The sequence below is a fragment of the Falco cherrug genome, chromosome 9 (genome assembly GCF_023634085.1).
Source record: "Falco cherrug isolate bFalChe1 chromosome 9, bFalChe1.pri, whole genome shotgun sequence".
In the NCBI taxonomy this organism is placed as follows: domain Eukaryota; kingdom Metazoa; phylum Chordata; class Aves; order Falconiformes; family Falconidae; genus Falco; species Falco cherrug.
In genome coordinates this window covers 16,609,109-16,625,298 of record NC_073705.1, presented here as the reverse complement: position 1 = coordinate 16,625,298, position 16,190 = coordinate 16,609,109, and the positions used below count along the sequence as shown (strand labels likewise).

Below are 16,190 nucleotides of genomic sequence, written 5' to 3'. Positions count from 1 at the left end.
CCCCCCTCTCAGGGGCACACTGCTCAGGGCAGGAGCCAGAGCAGCAGAACTACACCCAGCAGGGGAAGGCGCTGCTTGTGTGCACTGTGTGGTTAAGGGCTGGAAGGTCTCACCCGAGTCCTCCCGTGGATTAGGAGGCAGAACGGGTCACGGGCACGCAGAAGCAGTGCAACCTCTGCACGTGTCTGCCAGCTCTGGGATTCAGACAGGCAAAACTTGCTGCCTTGGTGGGGCAGCGAGAGGGAGGAGGTGTCTGTACTGGCTAAGCTCAGGGTTAAGTTTCACCTTTGAATCGCTGGAGAAACTTCTCCCTCTGGTCTCCCAAACGATGAAAGGAAAGCAGTGGCTTCTGAGGACAGACACAGTGAGCGCGCTCCCCCCATCCCAGGCTTTTCAGCAGCTCTTGTTTTACTCAGCCCGAGTAGTTCTTTGGCAGTTAAAGCTTTTCCTCTATAGGGCCAAGAAAGCAACCGGGCAGGGCTGTCACTGTCACCACCACATTTGCTGCAGAGGATACCCTGGCAGGTTCAGGACTGACTCGGCCACAGTGACTTGAACCTCCAAGCAATTAGTGCTGGTCTTTGTTAACAACCTGTAAACAAAAAGCCGCTGTCCGCTCCTCCCTGGCAGGCCACAACCACTGCCTACCTGGTAGAGCTCCTCCTTGGTCACATAGGGCTTCCCCTCCGAGCTGAGGGCGCGGAAAGCGCTCTCTATCTCCTCGCTGGATTTCACGTTCTCCGTTTCCCTGCTGATCATGAATGCCATGTACTCCTGCAGCGAGACGTGTCCATCCCTGCCAGTGAAACACAGCGTGTGAGCACTGCCAGCCACTCACACCCAGAGCACAGCACTGCCTGTGCCTCAGGACCCTCCTGAGAGGGGCTTAAGACTTCCACTCCTCCCAGAAAAGTTAAATGCAGGAGATTCTCAACACCAGATCATTTTCTTAAGTGAATTTCATCTTCATGAATGTCAGTCTTGCCTTCATAAAGATTCTTTTACATCTATTGTTGTGAAAACAACCCTAGTCTCTCCCCTACCGAAGCCAGCACAGCTCTCTGGCTGGGAGAGACCTTCCAGCCAGCTCCCCAAAGGACACCGATACAATACTTTCCAGTGCAAAAAGAGCCACCCCCCTGTACCTGTTGGGATCCACCGTGTCAAGAATAGACTCAAACTCTGGGTCTGGCTCTCCTTCCTCAACCATAGGCAGGTCATAGCCGAGAGAGCGCAAGCAAGACTTAAACTCCTGGTGATTAAGTCGTCCAGATTTGTCCTTGTCAAAGTGCCTATAAACATAAACCCAAAGCCAATGTTTTTAGGTGTCGGTTGTTGAGAATCAAAAGCTACAAAGCTGGCTGAAAACCAGAACAGATTATTACTAGCCCACTATTCTGGACAAGTGAGCTTGAATCAATAAATAGTTCTATCTAACATAAAAAGTAAGCACAAATTCTTTACTTCGCTTAAAAAGCATCCAAAAAATGGCTGTTCTCAGCTGGAGGCCACTGGCACTCCCCGTTCCTACACCGCTGTGCCCACAAGCCAGGAGCGTGCCCTGGGGGGAGGCTCGCATGCTGCAGCTGCACCCGGCCAGCAGCGGGTGTCTCGGGAGGCTCTTGCCATCTGGCAGAGATCAGAGCAGCTCGGCACAAAATGGCGCAGACAACAAAGGAGCTACAAACAGATCGGCCGGAGAATCCATGAACAGGAGCCATCCACATGCCAGAAATATCTCACAAGCATTCCTCTGGCATGCTTTCCTTGTGACTCACTTGAACATCATGCTGAACTCCTTCAGGGCCTCCTCGGTCACTCCAGTGGTGTTTCTGAAAAGGAAGCAGCAAAGCTAGTGAACAGCCCCCCTGCACTGCAGAGCTCTGCTGACGCCTGTCTGCCCCCAGCCAGCCTCTGCCTCCGAAGGTGAGGACAAATGAGCAAATGACACATTACATCATCACAGTCCAACAGAATTAATCGATTCCTCTAAGATCTCGTCACTACTAACGGCTAACAGGAACCATTTCCAGAACTGTCAATTTCATCCTCTGAGCGAGGCAGGAGGTGGATTTACAAGCTCACTACATCCGTTACTTGGAGCACAGGAGACAGGCATTAGCATGGACTGAGCAAGGTTTGCCTTTAGACACAGCCACACGCGTCTCCTATCTTTTATCCCCGCCCAGACAGACAGGCTTTGTGCGGCGCATGGGCTAGGCAATACCGAGCTTGAATCTGCTGTTCCAGGTTGTGCTGCATTCTCATCCCCAGCTGGTCAAGCTGGTCCCACTGCTGTGCCAGCCCCACGGTGCTGTGTTCTGTGTATTTGTTGTCCAAGATAAGTGCCTCTTCCATGGCTGCTCCAAGGTCCTCTATCTTCTTCAGCTGGCTCCTCATAGCTCGGATCTCCTGGTGCTTGCGCTGTTAGGAGGGAGTCAAGAGGAGAAAATCAAGGAGCAGCAAAAAACCCCACAACCCCTTAAAACAGGGGTCCTCAGACTTTTTAACCAGGGGGCCGGCGCGGATGAAGTGGCAGGCAGTCATCTGCGGCTGCTTGGTTTCCCCACCACCAACGCCCAGTGGGGGGGTCTGTAAATACGGGGGGCCGGATTGAGGACCCTGGGGCGCCGTATCCTACCCGCGGGCCGTAGTTTGAGGACCCCTGCCTTAAAAAGTTAGAACCCAGGCTGGGGGGTGGAGGAAGGGTTATACTCTTCTTTTCCTGCTGGGATTAAATATACATACACTAGGATTTGTGAAATAGTATCCAAAACAACGTTCCTCTTCATGCACAGTACTGGAAACTGACAGGGCTGGCAAACCAGTTCTTGAGACAAAACCCCCTCTTATTAAGAGGCGTGCTGAAAATACTGTATCCTCTCTGCCCTACCCCGCTCATCTTAAAAAAACCCCACAAAAACCACAGCAGTGTTGTTTAACGGCTTGTGATGTAAGTAGACACCAGATATGTAAACAGATAATCCCAAAGGTCTCTTCAGTACTCAAAATGTGTAAAATCAATTAAGATTTTACCATATAATTACATGCATTTCCATTCCCACCCTGTGTTCCCACGTAATTGGTTGGGAAAGGTGTTTTAGCGATAGGCAAGCATTGCTTACTTTAGTAGCTTCCAACTGCGATTCCAGCGTTCCCGATTCCTCCACCATACAAGACCTAAACACAGAATCACAGTGAGAAAATGCACTTATCCCATAAAAAATGGCAGGTGGGGCTTGAAATTAACAGTCCTTCCTTGAAATTACGAGTCCTTACAGCAGCATTATTCTCCTGCAGGTATTTAAACACTGGCTTTGTGGTTTATTTATTCTGACTCATCCTGTTTCAAACTGACAGATGTACATCTTGTTTGATTCTTTTTTCTTTATATAGTTAATTTCTAGCCCCGTTTGAAAGGCAACATGATCAGCAGCCACACTTCATGCCAGATCCAAAGCACCCGCTTTACTGAACCTAATGAAATTAGAAACTTAGTGCAGTCCCACCCCACCCCACCGTGCCCGGCACACACACGCACACGTGAGCTACAAGTGATTCACTGGAGATGGGCTGTTATTTGCCCATTAAGGCACAGGAGCTCTACTGAGGTGTGTTACATGGGGATAAAACAGGGAAAAAAGGTGTCGTAAACTACTGGTTTGATTTAAAAGTAATCTTAACATGGCATAATCACTGCAGAAAACTACAGACCCCTCCTACGCAGCAGGGGCTGGCTGGCCTTGCCCACCCCACCTCTCCCATGCTGCACCCCAAGAAGCGGGTGCAGCCACCGCCCTCAACCTGACTCCACACCGAGCTTCTGGGTGCTCTGCAGCCCCTGCCCCAGCATATGAAGATCACCACTGTGGCGGAGGTCTCCAAGATCTACTTCATATGCACTAGCTACGGGAAGTCTCTGGATGCTGCTTCCCACCCCCACCCCATCCCCCGCCAAGATCCTACGCAACCTTTAGGCAGCAGCATTTAAGAATCTCCATCCTTGCAGTGTGTACGGTGAGAGTTCATCCTGCACGACCTGTGCATGGACAGCCAGGGCGCTGTGCAGTGCGCTGCCCTCACCTCTGACTCGCTGGTATTTGAAATCCTAACACTTAAAGTCGCTGCTGTCTAAGTCAGTAAAACCAGGTTTTCATCCCTACTGCAATCTCTCCTCCTACCTACTTTTGAGCTTCTCGAGAAGGGGATTTCACATGCTGAATCACTCTGTAGCAATGAAAATGCACCAAACATTTGGGTGTTTCTCACCACAGGGTTAAGCCTCAGGTTCAATGCAGGTCTAAAGACATGAAGCGCACACCCAGAACCCTGAGCAGGAAGCTGGGAACCAACCATGTAAAGAGTCAACAGGGAAACAAACCTCCAAGCATCTCTAAGCCGTGAAAGTTAGTTGGAAGGCAAGCGAGCCTTGGAATTAAACAGTGCATTTGAAAACCAAAGTGAGGTAAGAAAATAAGAGGAAAAAACCTTCCAGACAGATCATCCCCAACTTCATACTGATAGACACGAATGACACGACGATATGCTATGCTAGTCAAAGAAAAGAAACCAAGTAAATTCCAAAAAGGAAGGAAGAACGAACAGAGGAAAGAACATACTGAAACACAACCACTGCAGAGGAGCCACACTTCAAGCCAGCACCACCTCGCAGCAAACACAACCAAGTACTTAATGAAAGACTATTACCCTAATGCTGGTTGCACATACAACCGCAAATCACAAAAAAGTGAGTCTTACTAAGGGACAAATTGAAGTGTTGCAGTTAACTCATCTACAGATTCTTTAAAGGCATTCTTCTTCCCAAACTCCCAAATTCTGCTTTCTCTCCTCCCCAAAGAAAACCTCCTCCAGGCCGTGCCAGGCGCGCGCAGACGGCTACAGCACACTGGAAGGCAAGGTGTACGCATGGCAACTCTTACCTTGAAACTGCGCCGAAGCTCTGCCTTCCCTCTTGCCAAGGGAGGCTAAGCACAGCCAGTGCTTCTCTGAACTAAATCTGCAGGTTTAATATATTCATGCAGTACTAAGGACAAACTCTGCCTGGCATATCAGCAGAATTTGTTCAACAAAAGAGTTTGATGTGGTGATCTTGAACTCTGACCCTACATCTTTTAGTAAATGGCTCCTTTCTGTCCACTCGTTCTTGGATACCAGAACTAATCTACAACACTACTTTACAAAGGAGCAGAGAATCCAGCATCCGTTCCAGGAAAATCTGCTCTGTTCCATTAAACTGTACAACAAAAATGGGGCAAATCATTTTTATCTGGCAGAAACAGCAGAACACAAGACACTGTGATCATTACAGAGCAAATAAGAAGCACAGTTATCTGCGAAGATTCCACCCTTTTATTATGAAAAGCCTTCTCTCTTTATGAGAGAGGCCCCTGCCACCTCTCCAGCACTGCGCATGGGGCTGACACAGCCTCCACACCAGCCCCACATGCTATCAGTCAGCATTCTCTGCCGTATTACAAAGCTTCCACTGTGCTGCAGACTTTTAATACTGAAAAAATTTAAATGGACAGACACACTCTTAGCGGGTTTGGCAGTCTGAAGACATTCAAAAATCTTACGATTTCCTTTCCACTCCTTGACAAATGACCAGCATGCATCCTCATGGGGAACAATTCCCATGGACACAAAGTGGACTTAAAACCACAGGCATCAAACTGCCTGCAAAGCCAAGCAAGTCCGTGGGTTCAGCGTTGGACGGGTTTGTTTTCTCCTATCAAGAATATAATCTTTGTGTGGCATGGTTATGCGACAGATTAAAAAAAACCTGGCAGTTCATATTGGCATACTACAGAGTTTTAAGATACATAATTTCAGTATAAAGCCTCTTCACAGCAATCTTCCCTTCTTACCGAAACTGGTCAATACTTTGGAGCTTCAATTGTTCTGAGAACAGTTATAATGGAAAAGGTTATTTCACTAAGCAAGTTTCTGAATGCTGGAAAACTAGGAACATCATCTGTTTTCCACAGGCAGACTATTCTATGTTCTCACATATCTCATCAAATTAAGAGCCTTTTCTTGTGCACGCCCTCAGAGAGAGCAAGAACAGAAGTTAGGAATTCCATGGTATGCCAGTAATTTCACCCACTAATAGTTTCTTCTGCTTTTGACTAGGAAATGGTTGTTTCTACTGGTTTATATTTAATCTACTCCAAAATCTTGTTTCCTCTGTCTGCACCTCAGCCACGGGTTGCTCTTTTCAAATAAAAGGGGTTTCAGCGCAGCTTTCACAAGCAATGTAATGACAAGAAAACACACAGACAGAGCAGAACACACCACCAAATTTTTAAGATATAAAATTCAATACTAACCCATCTAGGAGGTAAGTCCTGTAGAACGTGAAGATCCAAACATCAGGCAGCAGGACAGAGACAAGACAGTAAGAGAGGGACAGAGATTTGGGTGGGAAGCAAACATAAAAAAGTTAAAAATTGTATTTGTATTTCATTATTTCATGAAGACACATACAGAACTATTCGTAAACACACAGAGACAGAGAATCAGAGGATTACTTGAAAACAGAACTTGCCTCCTCTGAACCACAACCAGAGTGCATCAGAGCTGGCTAACAGCACTGTCTAAGCACGGCTACCTCTGCTTTCTAGAAACACACGCTTCAGTTCAATGCAGTTCTCAACCTTGAGATTTGTTATTTCTAATACAGTTCCTTACTCCCTCTCCCTAGGTAAGGATATTATTAGACAGCACCCTGGGTAAGCGATTACAAAGTGGTTTTAAGCTTTTTCTCACAGCTTCTTTCTCTATTGAAATTCTAGTGAGATTTCTAATATACTACTCAACACAAAAGGAGCATTAACAGAAATGCCACTGGCCCTTTGCTCAGTCTGCTTCGAGATATTTGCCCCACCCCCCACTGCCAACTGTGCTGCAGGCTAGTTCGGGAATAACTGGAGAACAGTGAAGTCCTGGATAACTGGCATTACTGTAAGAAAATTAATTCATAAGCAGAAACATTTTTTAAAATCTTGTGTTTCAGGGCTTTCCTCTTCCCTGTGGCTAACAGGGCCTCCCCTCAAATCCCAGCTGCAGGAAACAAGTCAGTCCTGAAAAGCTGTTTTTCAGCAGGAGACATTTACAGCACAGACAGACCAAAGAGATGTAGGATAGATACAAATACTAGCTGAGGAGTTCTCTAAGGGCGGCACCTGGGGAAGATGAACTGTACCTGGTCTCCTGAATCCACTGATGGAAAGCATTGGCATGCTGAGCAAATTCCTGGCGCAATTTGTCATTTTCTTCCTGCCTTCGCTGTTCCTTCTGCAGCTCCAATTCACGTTCCTGAGAAATGAACAGAAGTAATTTCAAACAGAGAAATGACGTGATTGCCCTCATCCTGTAATAAAAAGCAGAAACTGAGAGCTGCATACCAGCGCAGTTCTGAAGCTCAAAACAAGACTGGGTGCTCAAAGACTGTCCTGGCTATCTAGACAAAATCATCTAAGATGACATCACAGAACATTGCTACTTAAATCTTTGAGAACTGGAACTGGACCAGCAGCTACTTTAGTGCACAGCATGGATGGTAAACTTATTTTATAACTAGGAAGTGAGGCACACGTGCTCTGTTTTTTGAAACATCGCAGGCAGAAGACCATGAAAACAACTGACAATAGCACAAGTTTATAACTAACGGGAATTTTACTTTGCTTACAAATTTTGAGAATATTTCCATCTGTAGCATAATGACAAACTCTTGCACCAATTATCTTGGAGGACAACTTGCAGGGAAGACTTGAAAGGTTGCAAACTATGAAAAGAGCCTTTCTCCCTCTGACTTGCCTTGATAATTTTCTGCAGATTCCTCCAGGTTTCTTCAAGAGCCTCCATAGTAAACCAAGTATATGGGTTGGAGGCTACACGGAAGCTCTTGATCTGGCGATCGAGCTCTGCCAGCTGGTTGAAGTCAGCTTGGGCAGAACTCAGCGAAGAACGGAAAGCATCATGAGCTTCTCTCAGTGCTTTGATTTCTTCCAGTGAGTTACAGCGCACAGGATCTGTCAGGTCCTCTTCAGCATTCTCAAACCAACTGTTGAAGGCAGACGCCTTCTTTGCAAAAGTCAGGAACAGATCCTCAACCTTGAAAAAATAAAACAATCCAATTGTTCAGTTTTGCACTAAAGCAAATATTCTATAGAGCTGATCTGGAATTAACACGCATCAGTGACAGTTTGCCTTTATTCCTTATTTCTTGCAAGCATCTCAAAAATTCTTACAACAGGTCTCCAGGATCTCCACAATCATTAGCTGCAAATGAAAAAGCTACAGAAACTGCAAGCATCGTATGGGTTTTTTTCAAAGAGAACAACTGGATTTTTGTAGCCCCACTGCTGGCCACTCACCTTCCTGAAATGCTCCTGAGCCTCCAAGAGTTTCTTTTTCCTGGCAGCAGAATTAGCAAGTAGCTGATTCCAGCGTTTCATCAAGGAAGCATGCCGAGCCTCAATGGCCTTTGATTGGATATGTTTGGCTGCTAGTAGCTGGTCTTTCAGAGCAGTGATGTTTGCAATTCCCTCCTGCTGGAAAGCCTGAAGTCCAGCATCAAAAGTCTCCTGAAACATTAAAAGGAGAACAAAATATTGCAGATTTTACATTTATTTAACCATTCCAATATCCTGCATGTATTTCACACACAAGTACTAGATTCTTGTGTACTGTACAAGAGTTCACCTGTTCTCTCTGTCACTTATGGGGTGGAAGCAGCATCAGCACTAACCTGTTTGGTGAGCAGTGTTTGCACGGATGAGAGGTCGCGTCCATAATCATCTGTCTTCAGACTGTTTTCCTTTTCACCTGGAAAATGGAACAAATTTAGGAAAAATGTCATGTCTCCATCTCAAACATTCCCTCTATTCCAAATCAGGTTACCTCAAAAGCATAAATCAGGTACAGCACTACTGATAACTTTGGGTTTAGGTCTGCTCGTTAAAACAGCAAGCGAGAAGCTATTTGAGATCTCTTGGAATGAGGAGCATTTCAGTTCCTGTGTGTACTGTGCTCCAGTATAGAACATACCTATCCATGACTCCACTACATCTGCTTTCCAGTTGAACTGGAGGAAGGCGGAGTTCTCATCCAATTTGGCTTTCCTCTGAGCTGCTGCTTTCTCCAGATCTGACACCTTGCCTCTGAGGCCCTTCATCTTGGCAGTAATGTTCTCCTCGTGGTGATTGTTCTACATGACAGGAGAAAAAAAAAATAAAATAAAAAAAAAAAATCAAACGACCCACATACCATAGGATGTTAAGGTCGTCCGAGGCATCCAATAAGTTGGTGACAGAGCACGGTCTTAAACTGAAAGATTCTGTCCAAGCAACAGCTTTGAAAGCAGTTAACACTAACAGCTTATGCAGCTGAAGAAAACAAGTAAGCGTCCTTTTCAAAAACATGACAAATCAGTCCTCAGAGAAGAGCAGGTCTACTTTGACATGAAAACACCCTGGGTAGCCTTTGAAGGTTTTTCTTTACCAGTTTACACTCACCTTTTTAATGAGATCCTGTCCATTAGCACAAACATCATTCACTCTGTCTTTGTGGACAGTAAAATCTGTCTCAAATGCCTCATGCTTTTTCAGCAAGCCCTGCAAATACGAGACAGTCAGTTCTTAAAATAAATTCTCACCACTTACTAAAAATAGTAATTAAAAAAAACATTTCTTTTTAGTAGCTGATTTATAACAACTTTTTCTGACAAAGATTAGCTGGTTAGCACAACTTGCTGCTCTTCTGTGGACAAAAGGAGACTGATACTGATTTCCAGCCTGACTTCATCTAGTCGATTTAACCAGGACTGCCCATCAGAGGTCAAGAGATGCAAAGCTACACCAAATTGCAAGTCATTTCTACAAGAAACAACGTAATTGGGATGCTTTTATAAAATGAATGCACGCTTTTTACAGTGCGGGCCTTCAAAAGGAACTGACAATAACCTCTAAGTTGGAAAGACAGTTAAAGAAAAGGTTTGTTGAGCTCTAAACAACAACAACACAACAGGACCAACAATGAGCTGACAACTTTCTGCGTACCTGGATAGCAGCAAGCGTGTCCCCATAATCCTCGCTGGCTACCAATGTCATTTTCTCATTGATCCAAGCTTCTTCTTCCTCAACATTTGCTACGAACTGCTGGTACTCCAGAGACTCCTCTAGACGCTGACCCCTGAATCGGGAAACAAAGGTAAAAATACTCACCGTGTTGGCTCCCATGGCTTTTAAACACAAGATGTAAAAACAAATTGCAACAGCAGAAAACATGTGAACATACAGAGACTGAACCCTGAACACACAATCATTCACACTTTGCTTCTCCAGTAGCAAACTGCAGCATCTACAGCTCTAGAAACTCACTAGGCCACAAAGTCTGCAACTATTGAAGGATTAAAATGAACGTTTTTTTCCCCAACAGCTTCTATTCAGAAAAACATCCTGGCAGTGGATTAAAGCCAGTTAATTTCAAGTCTGTGGTTTCCAACTGGAGCAAGAAAATGCTAAACACAGCATACCTCAAAAAAAGACTCATGTTTCTATTGAGGAACATTATCACTGAAAGTCTTTTCAATAGTCTGAGTCTGTCAGCAGCGATATAGGCTATTACATCAAACTACTAATGACCCATACCCTAAACCCCTAAAATTCAGTAAATCCAGTCATTATGAATCCATGTTACTGTTTTAATTAATATTGAATTTTACAAAACCATCTCACACACCTAGCAGCTGCCAACTGTTTTAACTCTTTCCAGTGATCCACAAACTGAGCCAGTCTCTGTTGTATCTCCTCCTTTCCAATTGTGTTATCGTCTGAAAGCTTCTTACCAGTGTCTAGAACACCCTGCAAAGCAGAGAAACAGAGTTAATGGAACATCACTTGCTCTACGCATTCTGTCTGGATTCCAGCAAGCCTCTTACTGGCTTCCATATTTGCCACAAGCAAGAAAGATGCTGCCTTATAAAGACATCTGCCAAGGAGAGAGGCGTTTACCTGGATCGCAGGTTCATGGGCAGCTAATTCTGCTTCTAAACGCTTGTGTTTTTTCCTGAGGTTCTGCACACCGGTTAGGTCTCTGCCATAGTCCTCTGAGCTGACCAACAGTTTCTTCTCTCTAAATTCAAGACAGAATAAAGATAAAATCTGAAAATAACTTATATAGGTCAAACCTGATGAAAGAAAAAAACACATGACTGCAGATAAGGAAATGTTCTGCATAGCGCAAAAAACCTGGATGTAAAAAACTGTGTACGTGAGTTATCAGAGAACAGCAGCTGGCTCCTGGCAGCACATTCAGGGGTAACATGAGACGGAAAGAAAGAAGGTGACAGAGAGCCTGTTGTTTCTCTCTGAAGAATAGTATCTCTCTGTACTTTCTAAGAAAACAGATATTTTTTGTAAAGCTTACCTGCTGTTGTCCAATTTTATTTTTTGATTTTACAAGCATGACAAAATAAAGTTCTGTAATTTGAATGGTTTCTATCAGGCTCACTTCCTTCCCCCCAAGATAACACTAATACCAATACGGAGAGAGTGTTTGATTAATTACTACACCTGGCTAGAACTACAGAAGTACTTCAAACTGAAAAAGTAAGGTTTGAATTTTTAGTAGGGGCTTTCCCAAAAAGACTGGAGTCAAATTTCAGTCATCTGGCCCAGCTCTAAACAGCATTACTTTTTCCAGTACAGAGCTTTCCTTCCTGGGGTTTGACCAAAGGAAACTGCAGATAAGAAGCTGCACCCAAACTAGTGCTGAAGCCATTCTGAATACAGCTCTCCTCGAATGAGGAGCAAAGGTGATTTCTTGTAGAGACACACCCTTGTGGAAAAGGCAGGTTATAAAACCATACTACAGCCCATGAATGTTGTTAGCAAGCTGGCAGTAAGCACATGCCCCCATGCCAGAGCCTAGAACCTCCAAAATACACACTTGATCCAGGACTCCTCATCATCCATATCACGGAAAAACTGATGCAAACGGTGGGACTCATTCAGCTTTGCGCGGCGGGCAGCTGCCATACTCTTAATCCTCTGAAAGCGTCCATTAATGGTCTCACGCTTATCCTTTACTTGGGACGTATCGAAAGCACTGCTGGTCATCAAACTGTCAGCCTGACTGTTCAGGTCCTTCAGACGATCCTGGAAACGTGGGTGAAAAAGTGCATGAACTGCTCTGATCTCATTTTTGTGTTTGTTATGTCAGTATAAAAATCATTACCTGACGGCTGTGCAGCATTCACAGTTTTAATGAGAAAACGTGTTTCAACGAGTATCTGACTACAGCACATATTGAAGTGCATTTGCCGATTACAGTAATTTACCTTCCAAAACTAAAAGAGAAAGCAATACCTCATGAGCAGATATATCAGCTTCCAGTAACTGGTGTTTTTTCAGAAGGTTGTTAACTGATGCCAAGTCCTTCCCATAATCTTCAGATGCCAACAAAGCCTCCACCTGGAGGTGGGGAAGGAAAACCGGGATGGAGAACAAGTTGTGTTTTCACAAACACCTTGAAATTTTAATGTCTTTAAAACCATGCCAATTAGTTCTCTTCTCAGTTTTTTACAGTGTGGATAAACCTTTGCCTCCTCACCCATTTAATTCCTACCACATTCTGTGCAAATATGCTTCTGCTTACTTGATTATTTATAAATAACAACATGAAAACATCCACAAGATTTTCAGTCATGATAAACATTTATTCCAAATAAATCTAGACTTGCTCAAAGGTGGACTGTGCTCCACAAGGTCTAGCATCAGCGAAGGGAATAAAAAAAAAAAATCAGAAAAAACAAGTCCTGCAAGTAAATAATCCCAATCTCCGTTACCTCTGAAAGCCAGAAATCAAAGTCTTTGATTCCAGTATTGAAATTCTGTTGCTTATTAGCTTCTTTCAGTTTCTGACTCTTCTCTGCTGATTTCTGTACCAGGAATTGCCACTGGTCAGCCAGGGCTGCTAGGCGTGCCTGTTGTAAAATGGAAAAGATAAATGCTACAACCTAAAACCCTAAGTTCTAATAAATGCAAAACCAGAATACAGTGCAAGTTTGGCTCTTGATTCCACACATGTAAATTAGACAGTCACTATTTCATGCTGCCTAGCTCCAATTTATTTTAACTTTTACATCCCAATCATAGGATTCGAAAAGTTCCCACCCTTAAGAATGAAGCAAAGTGATTACCCTGATTTCTACTTCATAGCTGAAATAGAAAAAAGTTTCTATAAAACAAGATCAGCTTTTGAGGGACACACTCATGCCTGAATTACCTAACCACTTCTCAAAGCAAAAACTAAGCACATCTTCTGAAACTTGTCATACCTACCTTCACAGCATCCTCACTGCCAGCACATGCTCCTCTTTCAATCAGCGAGTTCCCCATATCAATGACTCCACGGATCCGATCTGCGTTGGCATGGAGCTCAGCTTCAAAGGCTTGGTGCTTCTGATGTTTGCTCTGAATAAGACAAAACCAAAACTGTTACAGAGACTGGACAAAGGGCTCCTAAATTGTTCTCATGGGCCAAGAGGGCAGCACAAGAGTTGTTGACATAAGAGGGTCGTACATAGCCTGATCTAAAGAAGTTCTCGCTCAGTAAGAATACTTACTGCTCACTCAAATAGTAACTCTCATTAATCTGAGTAACCATCCAGCTTTGACCCAGCTAAACTGTCCAGTGAGCTGATACACGTTACTCAGGCAACGTCTGCGTTTTACAGATGCCCATGCCACGTTCCTTGCATTAAGCTGAGCTGTTAAGTAAAGCTTTCTCATATTCAATGCCATCACCTTTGAAAAGCAGCAATTATATGTACCCTAAGCAGAAGCACATTAGATCATCCTTTCCATTCCTATAGTAATTCCATAAATTTCTATTTCCCTTCCTAATCTATAGGTAATTAAGAGAAATCACTGCTGCAGCCTATCTGCTTTCTGCACTGTTTTGGTATTAGTCAAAGCCATACATGGCCACATCATATATTGAAATAATGAACTAACAACCAAACCCCTCTATAAAAAGAACTGAATTATTTGTTAAAACTTTTTCTCTGCTGAGTTGAGAGCACCATGAGAACAATAGGAGCCTTGGTGTGGGAGGAAGTATGCAGTTCTCTCTCATATATACATGATCCATCCACCCACCAGGAAGATAACAATAGCACAAAAATGACAAGACAGAATTTACAGGTATTAACTGGAAATGCTAGTAACATTGGGCAGGGATATACAATGCCCTGAGAGAATGGAATGAAAGGAAATGTTAGATTAAAAATAAAAGATGGAAAATACTATAGCGCTGGCATGAGAAATTCTGCATGAACTGCTTTATTTTGGGAACTGTTAATCCCGAATGTTGTGATTATAAAAACATACCCTTCAAAGCTAGATTTACCAACATGTAAAATTCAATTAAAAAGCTGCCAATTGCATAGCTCCATATAATTACCATGACAACAAATCCCAGGCAAGCCTTTTTAGTTAATATTTTTTTTAATTGAAAAAGTTAGAATTTTATATTAAATGTACTGCAGCCTGAAATGATAAATGAATCTTTCTTTTCTTACTTCAGTTAGCTTCCCCTTTCTTGGTCCTGTCTTCTTGCATTTTACTCCAATTCCTGGACTCTTACAAGTCCTGCCAGCTTTCCATCTGGTATTTATTTCTTTCTGGAGTGGTTGTCCTATATTATTCCTTTCTATGCTACTGCTGAAAGAACTAAGCTATCTAGGTCTATCATTTTATTGAATCCTCCATCTTCAGCATTTGATTCTACACACAAGCTAACACAGTTGACGTTGTGTCATGTGTTAAATCATCACCACTGAAGATCAAAACAGGAGGATGACAGGCCCAACAGCCAAATTTCTGAAAAAGGATAGGAACTCATTTTTCTGTGGGCCAACTCCTAAAAAATCCTATGAAACTACATCGCTAATGCACCACAAACTAAACAGATCATGCAGAACACCTGCAAAACAAATGCATAAATAAATGATGCTGAATAAGCATTAACAAAAAAAGCCACATCCATAACATGAAGATCAATAGCTGTACCTGCATGTAGGTCAAGAACTAATAGAAAACAAAGAGATTGCATGAACTGACGGATGGAGCAACAGACTGCAACCAGATCTTGTGCTCACGCATAAGCTATACAAAGAAAACAAATTCACATACCCGGGCTAGTCCAAACTACTTACCAGCAGTTTGGAAAGCTATAAAACAGATTGAGAGAAGTAGTTCAGTACATTCATACTACTTCATAAACCAGTATTAAAACACAAGAGGTAACTGTAATTAGTTATTCCTAAACGCTGAAAAATCAACGAGACTTCACATTTTTCCTGGTTTCAGCTGGGATAGAGTTAATTTTCTTCTTAGCAGCTGGCAGTGCTGTGTTTTGGATTTGGTGTGAGAACAATGTTGATAGCACAGGGATGTTTCCAGTTGTTGCTGGGTGATGTTTATACCAAGTCAAGGACTTCCCTGTTTCTCAGGCGGTGCCAGCTGGAGGGCTGGGGGGGGCACAAGAAACTGGGAGGGGACACAGCCAGGCCAGCTGACTGAACTAGCCACAGAGGTATTCCATACCATGGGACGTCATGCTCCATACATAAACTGGGGGGGAGGGTTGGTGGGGGCCTGCCAATCCTTGCTGGGGGACTGGCTGGGCATCGGTCAGCAGATGGTGAGCAACTGTGGTGTGCATCACTTGTTTTCTTTTCTCCCCTCCCTTCACCCTGGATTTCATTCCTCTCCCTCTTTTTAATTATAACTGTTATTATTATTATTGGTTTTGATTTATTTCAATTATTAAACTGTTCTTATCTGAACTCTTGAGTTCTACATTCCTTTCTGATTCTCCTCCCCATCCCTCTTCTGGGTGAGGGGGCAGTGAGCGAGCGGCTGAGTGGTACTTAGTTACCGCCTGAGCTTAAACCACAACAGCATTTTAGAACATAAGACAAAGATTAGACCCAAAAACTCCATCTCCTCATTTTATTATCTAGATGCTGGGAAAAAGACAGAACAGCTACTCAGGGCTTTCTTCAGGAAACTTGCTGCTGCAGATACCACATATCTTATTAATTATATGCATCAATAATTACCAAGTGAGTGCTATTTTGGGCCTCCTGTCATGCATAA

At 43.6% G+C, this 16,190-nt stretch overlaps 1 protein-coding gene across 11 annotated transcripts in view; it reads right to left on the bottom strand.

The window, feature by feature from the left end:
• Positions 1–16,190, bottom strand: part of SPTAN1 (spectrin alpha, non-erythrocytic 1) — a 53,472-nt gene that overhangs the window by 405 nt on the left and 36,877 nt on the right. For 4 of the 11 annotated variants that reach the window (XM_055720906.1, XM_055720905.1, XM_055720902.1 and 1 more), the window contains 20 exons: positions 15,245–15,259; positions 13,368–13,499; positions 12,872–13,009; positions 12,393–12,497; positions 11,974–12,182; positions 11,037–11,157; positions 10,765–10,886; positions 10,083–10,215; positions 9,540–9,638; positions 9,073–9,232; positions 8,774–8,850; positions 8,400–8,609; positions 7,840–8,136; positions 7,226–7,338; positions 6,351–6,368; positions 3,126–3,180; positions 2,228–2,424; positions 1,779–1,832; positions 1,146–1,292; positions 649–796 (listed from right to left, as the gene is read on the bottom strand). In XM_055720906.1, coding sequence (XP_055576881.1) covers positions 649–796; positions 1,146–1,292; positions 1,779–1,832; positions 2,228–2,424; positions 3,126–3,180; positions 6,351–6,368; positions 7,226–7,338; positions 7,840–8,136; positions 8,400–8,609; positions 8,774–8,850; positions 9,073–9,232; positions 9,540–9,638; positions 10,083–10,215; positions 10,765–10,886; positions 11,037–11,157; positions 11,974–12,182; positions 12,393–12,497; positions 12,872–13,009; positions 13,368–13,499; positions 15,245–15,259 — 2,550 coding nt within the window. The remainder of the gene's footprint in view (positions 1–648; positions 797–1,145; positions 1,293–1,778; positions 1,833–2,227; positions 2,425–3,125; positions 3,181–6,350; positions 6,369–7,225; positions 7,339–7,839; positions 8,137–8,399; positions 8,610–8,773; positions 8,851–9,072; positions 9,233–9,539; positions 9,639–10,082; positions 10,216–10,764; positions 10,887–11,036; positions 11,158–11,973; positions 12,183–12,392; positions 12,498–12,871; positions 13,010–13,367; positions 13,500–15,244; positions 15,260–16,190) is intronic. The other 7 variants (XM_055720907.1, XM_055720913.1, XM_055720903.1 and 4 more) reach the window with 3 other exon arrangements.